Genomic DNA, 10,821 nt, shown 5'->3' on the forward strand with positions numbered 1-10,821 from the left:
AAATAATATAAATATTAAATCCTAAAAAAAAGGAAGAGAACCTATTATGAACTGCTTGAAACATGCATTTATTACATTTTTAAAAAGATAGGTGGGAGAATAGTCATCATACCAACTGTGACTGTGTTAAGTTAAATAAATAAAATCATATTAATAATAAAATATTGAATATAATAGTTCCAATGGGAAAATAATGTCTGTAAACAATTTTGAGGGTTCCGAACAGAGCATTCAATTATTGCTCATTCTGTAATAACGTTAATTAATAGTAATAATAATAATAATAATAATAATAATAAATCCTAAATTGCAGTCTATTACTTGTTCAGCCCTACTTTAAGTCACCTGGATCTTTTGTTTTTGTAGTTTTTTTAAATTGAATTTCTGGCACCAGTTTTCCTGAACCTTCTCCTGACAGGCTCCTCTGTGCTGAGAATCAACGTGACTTCACTTCACTGCTGCCAAGTTCAACACAGACACCGTGAACGCAGCTGCACCCTTCAACGCACCTTTCTACCAAATGGTGCGTTTAGGGACTCCTGCCCACAGCTGTCCCTGTGAACTCCTGCCACTTACTGCCACGGCTGCCGTCCACGCTGATCTGAGGACCCTGCTTGGAGGTGATGATCCGCTCCCCCTTCCACGTCCCCGCGGCTCGGATCGAGTCCAGCTCGTTCTCCAGCACCGCTCGGGCCTCGGCGACGGCGGCGTAGCTCCGGGTCGGAGCCGCGGCGGAGGACCGCAGCGCCCCGCGGGCCGGGTTCAGCAAACTCCGGGCAGCTTTTCCGAGAGACATGTCGGCGTGTGTGGAGGCGTGAAACGTGCCACGGAGCCAGGCTGGACGCGGAGAGAGGGCGGGGCCGCGTCACGTAACAAGGGTGGGCGTAGAGGCGGCGGACCAATCAGAGGGCAGGGATGCTGGGCGGGGCTTGTCTTGTCCAATCAGAGTTCAGATAATGTGTGTTTATCCGCTATGGCTGCAGAGCTTATTATAAACTCTAACACTGGACTGCATGTCGGTTAAAGTTGTTTAAAATGCTTTGAAATAATTTACAGTAGAAAATTAAATAAAAATAATTAAAGTGCAACAACACAACCTGCTAAAGCTACACACACACACACACACACACACACACACACACACACACACGGTTTCACAACTACCCTGTTTACCCTCTGCCAGGCAAATATTTTTCTTTCTTCAGCTTTCTTTGTAAACTGATGTGGATTCAAGATGAAATATAATTATTGTCACTCACACAAACATGTCAGAGCGTCCTACACATATAAAGGCTTTGGTTTATAAACTGATATTAGGTTAATATGAATGTGCCCACTTTACAAAAATCATGTTAGTAAAGTAAAACCGGCACCAGAGTGCATTTTAAATTCAATAAAAGTGAGTCCAGCCCTGTGCAAAATCAATGTCAGATGATTTCAAATTTAATTATCTGTCTATAACTGAATTATTATTATTATTTTATGTGTATGAGCAGCATATTTTACTCTTATTAACACTTCAGGCAGACTATATTGACAATTCAGGCCCCAAGGTCAGATTGCATCGCCACAAAAGCAAATACACACGTGATAACTGAAACACAAGGTAGAAAACCTGTGAAACAGAACTGAATACACCTACAGTCAGCCAAATGAGCTGCAACCACCAGAACACCAGAACCTTATCAGTTTGGATCTATGGGCTGTGTCTATCTGCATCATGGCTCCACATGTAAAAGAGTTGCCAGAAGACCTCAACAATCTGAGACAAATATGAAAAAGTAAACAGGAAGATGGATGTAAAACTAAAACCAGTGCAAACAGAGCTGCAGGAGTAACCAGGAGGCTTAGAACAAGTCATGGCACCACTAATCAGAGCTACAGAAACATTACATGCTAGTGGATTAATTATTTAACCCTATTTCGAAGTAGATTGAACCTTGTAGTAGTATTGAACCCATACAGAGGGCATCCAAGAAAAAGTAAACCTTGCCTTCACAAAACTGTAAAACTAAACTTTGCGAAAGAACTGAACGTCAGGCAGACATGTGGGGCTCAGATGGGGTCCAGCATGTTTGGCATAAACCTGCTCAGGACCACAGTGACTGCAGAGTCCTGACAGTAAAGCACGGAGGTGGAAGTATCATGAAATGGAGCTGGATGAGTGCAGAAGGTGTTGGGGAGATGTTATTTTTCAATGGCATCATTAACGTCTGTGGATATAAAAAATACTGGCTGACAAGATGATTCCTCGTCTGCAGAAGCTTGGCAGAAGAGGAATATTTCAACATGTTAGCCTTCTATAGCTCACTACCAAGATCCACAAGAGTTTCAACGTAAGAACAAAATGAAAAATACAAACCGGCCAAGTATGATGCCCGACTTGAATCCAGTAGAACAGCTTTGGGGCCTCGTAAGGAGAAAGGCAGAACCCCTGCAGCAAAGAACAGCTGAAAAAACAATCTCCTCTATAGCAAGAAGGATTGGGTCAGTCAAAAAAAAACATGGTGGACAAAAATAAAACATTTGAGTTCAGAGAGTGGGGCCTGTATTAGTAATATAAAGTGTTAGCTTTTCATTTTACACAAAGACAAATACCCCACTCCTCAATTTAAAAAGTGATGCAGTTACTGTTTGGTGATACAAGCTGGAATAATTCAATATTTCAGTGATATTGCACACAGGTGAGCTCACTTTGGTTGTATAATGTAGACTCTTATTGATGCATTCAAAGCCACAGATCTAATTACCAACAGACAGAAACTGAAAAAAAGAACATACAGAACTCCAGTTAATAATTTTAGTTTAATAAACGACAGCAGTGTGCCATGACTTTCTGTTAAAGTTCAAGTAAAACATTTTCAGAGGGAAAATTTGGATGTAAAAAAACAAAACAAAACTCCTCCAACATCTGTAACGATGTGAAGCATCAGTTTGTCACAGCTGAGCTCCTCTTACAAGTTTAGTGTTTGCTACCTTCACAGGGGCCTTTTCTTTAACCCAACAACGTATTTAACAATATATATATATTTATATAACAGCAATATAATACATCGTCTATGTCTCAAATCGTTTCCGTAACAAGCTCCACTTTCTCCTTCCTCAGCAGGAATGTAACCATAGAAAATGTGCAAATGTTTGCTCGCGGACAAACCTCCACAAAAACTTTTTGTCCTTCGTCAAATAACATTATTTTTTCTTTTATCAGTTAGAAACATGTTTGCGCTCCAGTAAAGAGCAGAGTGCACGACGTAGCTCCTCCGTTAAATTGTGCCACCGAACCGTTCGTCAGTAAAGAATCCTGCATGTTTCCAGCCGGTAGCGCAGCAGCTTCATGGGCGACGTTAGTTTGGCAGGTTTGGCTTAAGACTCGGAGTGGTTGGTGTCCTGCGAGGAGGCTCTCAGCGATGGCAGGCGGTCGGCAGCTTTTGCTCTTTCTGCCAAAAACTTGTCAAACTCTGGAGGAGGAGACGAGAAGAATTCATTTTTATCAGTCATCGAAGGGAAAATAGAAAGAATAATAAGAGTAATAAAAAAGGCGGTTGTCGAAGAATCCATCCATCATCTCTACACCGTAATCCTCACCAGGGTCATGGGGGGCTGGAGTCTATCCCAGCTGACTCAGGGTGAAGGCAGGTTCACCTGGACAGGTAACCAGTCTATCACAGGGCTACACTTAGAGACAGACAACCAAGCACACTCACATTCACACCTACAGACAATTTACAATCACCAATTAACCTCAGCATGTTTCTGGACTGTGTGGGAGGAAGTCGGAGAACCCGGAGAGAACCCACGCTGCACGGGGAGAACATGGAGACTCCACGTAGAAAGATCAAGAACAGACGACCTTCTAGCTGCGAGGCGACGGTGATAACCACTGATCCACCTTGCAACCCAAGTTTTAGTATCAGACACCGTTATGTTCACTTTAGTGTCAGATTGTCTTTCCTTTATAACATAGTCGTTGATTTCATGTTTGTGTTTTTACAACATCTAAACCTACCTAGACAGTAGCTATTTTAAAATATTTGGCCTTATTTGATGTAAAACTAGGGCTGCAGGTGGCTCGGTGGTTACCACCGTCGCCTCGCAGCTAGAAGGTCGCCGCTTTGCGTCCCGGTGAGGACACCCGGGATCTTCCTCCCACAGTCCAGAAACATGCTGAGGTTAATTGGTGATTCTAAATTGTCCGTAGGTGTGAATGTGAGTGTGCTTGGTTGTCTGTCTCTAAGTGTAGCCCTGTGATAGACTGGTTACCTGTCCAGGTGAACCTGCCTTCACCCTGAGTCAGCTGGGATAGACTCCAGCCCCCCATGACCCTAGTGAGGATTAAGTGTAGAGATGATGGATGGATGATGTAAAACTTGGAGTATGATGAGGCACCATTTGCCCACTATCAAAGCTTTTACTGCCACCTACTGGTCAAATGCAAAAATATTTATCAGCAGACATGAAACTGCCAAAAGACTTTTATATTTGTGTAAAGACGAGAACATGTCACAACAGCCTTAAACTGTACATTTAGCTCCACATTAAGTAGGTATTAATCTTCCCTTTTAATAACAGGGTGAAGTGTTTTCTCAGGTGTACACGAATGCCAAATGAAATGATGGACGATAAACTCATTTTGAAAAAAAAAAAAAACGATCCTCACCTTCACTGGTCACACCGTCCGAGTCCTCAAAGTCATCGTACTGCGTCGGAAACACAACAGATACGGGAGAATATAGTTAAAGAGTATTGTTGACACCAAGATGCTCGTGTTCAAAACTCAAAATTTAGATTATGACAGGAGCGAGCTTCCCAGGTTGAATTTATCTGTCGCTGGTTTGAGTTTGGAGCAATGCAACAGTTCATAAAGTGACAAAACTGACTGAAAATTCAATTAAATCAATGTTCTGCTGTGCAATAAAGCCAAACAATACATTTATCATATTTATCTGATTAAAGTTAGTCATCCAGACACTGACCTCGTCATCCAACGCGAGCCACTTCTCGATATCATCCATGACGTTGGACTGTGTGATCGGAATCTAAGGCGGAGACAAAAGCCGGTCAGCTGAGTTCAATACAAGCCGCCGGTGAAACTTTGTGAAACCAAACCACCAAAAAAAAACATGAGAAAAGAATCCAATGCGGGTAAACAAAGACGTAAATCAAGAGGGCTTCACATGTCGGGACAAAGCAAACCCAACGTCATGCTCTTGGAGACCAACATGCATGTCGCATCCCAACACCTGCACCACAAAAACCCACAACGTGATCCAAATAAAAACCACCACAGACCAAAGTAAACTGCATCCTCATGATGAAACCAACACACAGAAGGGATGGAAAGGGTGAAACCAGAACCAGTTTGTTTGGACTCGGACCCACCATTCCCCTTTTAATCATCCAATCTAACTTTGGCGAGGAGCTGCGGGTGGACGCCGGGCTGTCGTCCTTCATGCACAGACAGAAGAGTTCATTTAAGAGAAGGAGAGACAAAGCAACGCTCGAGCAGCAGTTAGGCCCAGAGATTCTGCTCTACAGCTCAGATATCATGAATATCTGCACAAAAAAAACCTCAGAATCTGACTTCCATGTTGGTATTTTGTGAGAAAGAAGCTATTTCCCAAAGATCAAATCACTAAAGAGAAAAAAAAGCTGATTAATCTCATCAAACTGTGTAAAACTGGAGTCATGCGGCGTCTCGTTCTCACCGTTCCGGTGTTGTGCAGTCTGCCGTCCTGAGCCTGAGCCAAGCCGTCCACCGCGCCGTCGCTCTGATCGCTGGAAGACAAGATCCGGCATTAAACTGACTCATAAAAGGAATGAGAAGGAATGAGTCAGAAGTCCAACAATCTCTACGAGTCCTGAGAAAACAGCCCGATGGAGGAGTCTCGTGACTTCTGGTGTGAATTCCAACATAACTGGGACGAACCGACAGGATTCACTTTGTTGGTCACACAGCGTGAAGTTTTAATCAGGAACAGCATGTTGGAGTGGAGACGGTTTGGAGAAGCTTTAAGACGACATTCAACCATTACTAGTTGACAAATTTAACTGTTTAACCATTAGCCAATATTTAAACCCACACACATAGACTAATTCTTGATATTATGATGCTATTATAATTTAGATTTAATAAAACTGTCACTAGGCTTAAATACATTTTGCGTAGGCCTATTTTTTTTAATTTAATATATATGTTAGGGCATTTCAATTACACACACACTGATAACTTCTCCAACTACTTATAGTATCAGAATCTCTTTATTGTCATTGTACAAGAAAGCCCAATGAAATTTGAATTAGCAGCTCTTATAGGCAAAACATCAGGACAAAAAGTGCACAAGACATAGTAAAAAAAAATGTTTTAAAAGACTGTACAGTTCACAGGGGGTATTTACACGACTAAAGGTATGAAGAATAGTAAAAAAAAAATAGAATATAGAATATAAAATAAAAATAAATAACAACCTGAATATTATAAGAAATTATTGCACTTGGTGAATGAACAGAGATTTTTCTATTTTACATTGAACACGGATTATTGGGAATTCAAGGCAACGACAGCTCTTGGGTCAGGCGACGATAACATGTTTTTATGGAAACGCATCCACGTTTTACAGCAGATCAGACTTTTCTGGACAGGAAAACAACATCCTGGCAGCTCAGGACGAACAATTTAATTTAAAAACTAAGACTTGAAACAGCCTAACTGGTCTGATGTGAAGAAAAGCAAAATAAAATTCTGATCCGTCCTGTCTCCATGTCAGGGATCATTTAAAATCATAAATAATGAAGCTAACACCACGTGAATAAACGCTCATACGGATGCTGTGCTGCAGGTGGCAGGAGAGACTCCTACAAACAGCTGGAAGCAACAAACTGAACTCTTTTAATTACTATTCATGAGTCGGATGTGGAGCTGCACAGTTAAACAAATGAGAGGTCTGTGTGGCAACTAAAGGCAGTGAAACTCCACCGTTTGTTCACCAGTTTGCTGCTGAAACGTGGAAAAAGCCTGATGGTTTAACATACAGAACAGTTCGAGGCTCGAGGCTTCTTCTTAGATGAGTTTGGCCGGTAGGAGAGCGAGGAACAAAGATTGAAAGACGCCAACCCTCACTCCAAAAGCGTGAGAGTTGGCAGCAGTGAATAAGGAATCAGTGAGTCAGACCGGACTGAGACATTCAGCTGGAGTACCTCCACTCACTCTGCTGCTCGGAAATGGCCAGAGGGGGGGACGGCAGGTTAGAGAGGGGAATGCATTACTGTCATTCTGCCAAACAGAGGGATGGCATCCCATCTGTAGCGCTGTTAGGGAACTATTTCAGAACCAGAAAGCTTTACTGTCTTTGCAACCAACAGCACAACAGGATTTGCTGTGAAACTACTAAAATAAACACATGATAAATGCATCGACACTGTAGAAAACATCACATCTAACGTGCTCAGTTATTGCACCACCTTGTATTCATACAGGTACATAATCTGATTATTATTTTCTTTATTTGTTTTTTCCCCATTTTGCACTCTTTGGAAATTTGATTTATTTATTTATGCTATTTCTCTCTCTTTATTCCTTATTCTTATTTATCTTATTATTATTGTTTCGGTGTGGAACAGGAACACAACGCATTTCACTGTCATACTGTGTATAACCGTGTTTGTGACCAATAACAGACCTTGAAATCTTTGCTGACGATGAATTGAAACCAGTTATTTATTATTTTTAGTTATTTATCGCAACTATTTAGTCCTTCGTTACTCATTCTTTACTAGAACATGTGCTACATGTGCATTTTTTCTACTTATGTAAAAAACAATCTGTGCAATATTATGTTTTTATAATTAGTACTTATGTATATCTTGGTTTATTTTTTATTTTTGTGATATTTTTCCTAAATGTTTGCGCCATCATTGCTGCTGTAACCTTGCGCATTTCTCCACTGTGGGATTAATAAAAGCTTATCTCATTACTTTTAGCTACTTATTCATTACTTTTGGTGAAGTATTTCAACTATTTATTCATTACTTTCAGCTAAATGTGACCCATCTGCACCAGATCAGTCACATTGCTCCTTGGGCATTTATGCATAAACAAAAGTTGCTACCACATGACACAAATTGGCTGCTGATGACACACTGCTCACGTCGCACAAGTGGTTTCCTTGTCTTCTTTATGGTGTTAGCGCTCATGCACGCTGATGGTATTTGACAGCGATATGGAGTGGAACTAAATGGACCGATGTAAGGAATAAACCCAGAATCAATATTTTATCCTGTGTTAACGTAATCCGGGCTGTGTCTTAGATATATAGCCCAATGCGACTGATTTCATGCAGACGGGTCACAAATATTTCAGCTGCTGTTTAAGTTCTTAATGTCAGAAATAGAGGGAGTTTCTGTACCTTGGTCTGTGTTGAGTTAAGACGTTTACTCTCTGTGATAACGTGTCGTCGGATTCACTTGTGCCTGCAAGAAAAACAGAATTTGTGTTGCACGCAGAACAAAAAATACATTTAATGTATTAATAACCACACTTGTAATAATAAAATCAAAGCATGTTAATACCAATAAATAGTCTGAAAACGTATTAAAACTCACTAAGTTTTGCCATCTGACTGGACAGACTGTCTGTTTTGGAGAGGCTGAGCGAGCTGTCGCTGGTTACAACCCCCGACTGGCTGGCAGACTCGCTCCTCAGATCGAGGTCCGTTAGGTTGACGTACGTGTGACTCTGAAAGACATCGAGTCCACGATTCAGCCCACAATCAATCAATCAATCAATCAATCAGTCAATCTGAGAAGTAAGATAAACAACTACTGACACGTTATTTACCTTCTGTGCTGTGCTTTGACCGTTTGTTATCCGCCTCTCAAACCTGTAAAGAAAAAAATGAAATTACGAAGTGAAAAAACACGTTAATAAATAAGATAACACAGTAGTAATAACAACAACATGGCGGTTACCTGTGGTAGCGCGTGAAGGCGGTGTTCATCTCATCGTTAGTCGCCAGCAGCTCCTCTATCAGCTTCTCCTCGCTGAGCCGGGGCACAATCTTCACTATCCTGTCCTGCATTTCCTTACACACTGTGTATAACTGCTAATGACACAATCAGACAAATAATGCGTGGGTCGGGGGGCGTTGGAGGGGCAGATGCAACACAAAGTGTAAAAAGAAAAGGACGAGATCAGTTAAGGGCAACGCAGCGGCGCAATAACATCAGCGGAGGGAAAACGACTTTCTCACGACAGAGAGAGAGAGCAGAGAGCAGAGGAATCAGAACAGGAAGTCGGTTGATGTATTTTTTTTACCTCCAGCAGCTCCATGTCCGCCTGCTTCACCGTGACGGGATCCAGCTGACTCATCATGTCCGACATGGTGGTCAGGTTGCACCGCACCACTCCCAGCTCGGTCTTCAGCGTCTTTATCTGGAACAGCAGCAGGATTTACTGAATAAACACAGCTGTAATCACGCCATGGAGGAGGCAAATATTGGTTTCTTTAGAAGGGTTGGAGGCAAAAATGAGTTGAGAACAGATGCAAAAAAAGGGAGTAGTGGGACCACATGAACAAGAGGACACTGTAAAAATAATAATAATTAAAAAAATCCAACAGCTGGGGCAACAAAATAATAAAAATGAAGAATTAAAAAAATGAAAAAAATACTGAAAAATAATGAAAAATAACCATTAAATAAAAAAAATAAAATTAAAAGATAGATATAATAATAAATAATATACATAATGATAAAAATATATTGTGACAGATGCTAATAGATTATAAACAATGCAAAAAAAACAAAATCATTCAACATTTGTGCTGTGAAAATATAATTACAAAAGACAATATTTGATTTATTATACATTCTCATTATTTAACAAATACATCTGTGTGAAACTACAGATTTTTTTTATGATGACAAACAATATTAATATTTAATTGTACTATTTATTTTATTGTATTATTATTGTTTTACATATTAAATAAAATGGAAATATTTGTAAAATTACAATAAATTACAATTCAATTTTAAAAAAAATATAATTTCATTTTATGATTTTTTAAAAATGTTAAGTTATATCAAGAATGTAAATTCACTTTTTCTATTTATGTCTATTTTTTTTTAATTTTATTGATTTTTTTGTGTTTTTTAAAAGTGAAGAAAAAAAAAATTAAACTCCAGATTCATTTTTTTACAGTGCACAGTGAACTTGAAAACATCCCCTTGCAGCCCCGTCACCTGGCTGGGCGTGAGGGCATTGCTCCCCTCAAGGGCCAGTTTTAGCTCAGAGGTCTGAGGTGGGATGAGCGGAGGTTTGGAAGACAGGAGCACAGCAGGGAGAGTAGTGACAGCAGGCCCATTCCCAGGCAAGGTCTGATAGGCAAAGGCACAGAAATGACCAGAGAGAGAAACGTGATGAAAGGCAGCAGCACCCAACAACCAGCAGTAAACTCAGTCAGCACCACCCCGCCCTGTCCGCACCTTTTTCGAAGCTTGCACCGGCGAGTAACCGTCCAGTTCGGTCATTGGGAACTCGAGTCCTTTCCTCCGCAGGTCCTCGTACACCGACACCACGCCCGTCAGGTCGGGCGAGCTGCGGAAGGCGTCGGCCCACGCCTCCACGAGACAAAACCACAGATTATTCCCACACGCTGAAGCAACGTGAAAGAATGACAACAAGCTGATTGTTTTTCATTTCACACGGCCGCGCCTCACCTGTATGATGCTGAGCACTCGGTCGTGCAGGATGGCCGGAGGGTTGTTCCTCGGGATGATGGCGCGGACCAGAACTCCCTCGATGAAGTCCCGCGTCGTCACCAG

General features: G+C 41.1%; 2 protein-coding genes across 2 annotated transcripts in view; both read right to left on the reverse strand.

Annotated features, from left to right (window-relative positions):
* gcat (glycine C-acetyltransferase) overlaps nucleotides 1–830 on the reverse strand; it is a 6,524-nt gene extending 5,694 nt beyond the window's left edge. Inside the window, exon 1 of the mRNA XM_008285596.1 lies at nucleotides 577–830. Within this exon, the coding sequence (XP_008283818.1) occupies nucleotides 577–796 (220 nt within the window). The 5' untranslated portion in view covers nucleotides 797–830. The remainder of the gene's footprint in view (nucleotides 1–576) is intronic.
* Nucleotides 831–2,786: 1,956 nt separating this feature from the next.
* Nucleotides 2,787–10,821, reverse strand: part of tom1 (target of myb1 membrane trafficking protein) — a 13,980-nt gene continuing 5,945 nt past the window's right edge. Inside the window, exons 4-16 of the mRNA XM_008285619.1 lie at nucleotides 10,717–10,821; nucleotides 10,483–10,617; nucleotides 10,240–10,374; nucleotides 9,311–9,427; nucleotides 8,965–9,098; nucleotides 8,834–8,876; nucleotides 8,599–8,731; nucleotides 8,403–8,466; nucleotides 5,706–5,775; nucleotides 5,380–5,445; nucleotides 4,974–5,036; nucleotides 4,658–4,697; nucleotides 2,787–3,458 (exon numbers count right to left, since the gene is read on the reverse strand). Coding sequence (XP_008283841.1) covers nucleotides 3,364–3,458; nucleotides 4,658–4,697; nucleotides 4,974–5,036; nucleotides 5,380–5,445; nucleotides 5,706–5,775; nucleotides 8,403–8,466; nucleotides 8,599–8,731; nucleotides 8,834–8,876; nucleotides 8,965–9,098; nucleotides 9,311–9,427; nucleotides 10,240–10,374; nucleotides 10,483–10,617; nucleotides 10,717–10,821 — 1,200 coding nt within the window. The 3' untranslated portion in view covers nucleotides 2,787–3,363. The remainder of the gene's footprint in view (nucleotides 3,459–4,657; nucleotides 4,698–4,973; nucleotides 5,037–5,379; nucleotides 5,446–5,705; nucleotides 5,776–8,402; nucleotides 8,467–8,598; nucleotides 8,732–8,833; nucleotides 8,877–8,964; nucleotides 9,099–9,310; nucleotides 9,428–10,239; nucleotides 10,375–10,482; nucleotides 10,618–10,716) is intronic.

This window comes from Stegastes partitus, unplaced genomic scaffold (assembly GCF_000690725.1).
Source record: "Stegastes partitus isolate 25-593 unplaced genomic scaffold, Stegastes_partitus-1.0.2 Scaffold410, whole genome shotgun sequence".
NCBI classification, from domain to species: domain Eukaryota; kingdom Metazoa; phylum Chordata; class Actinopteri; family Pomacentridae; genus Stegastes; species Stegastes partitus.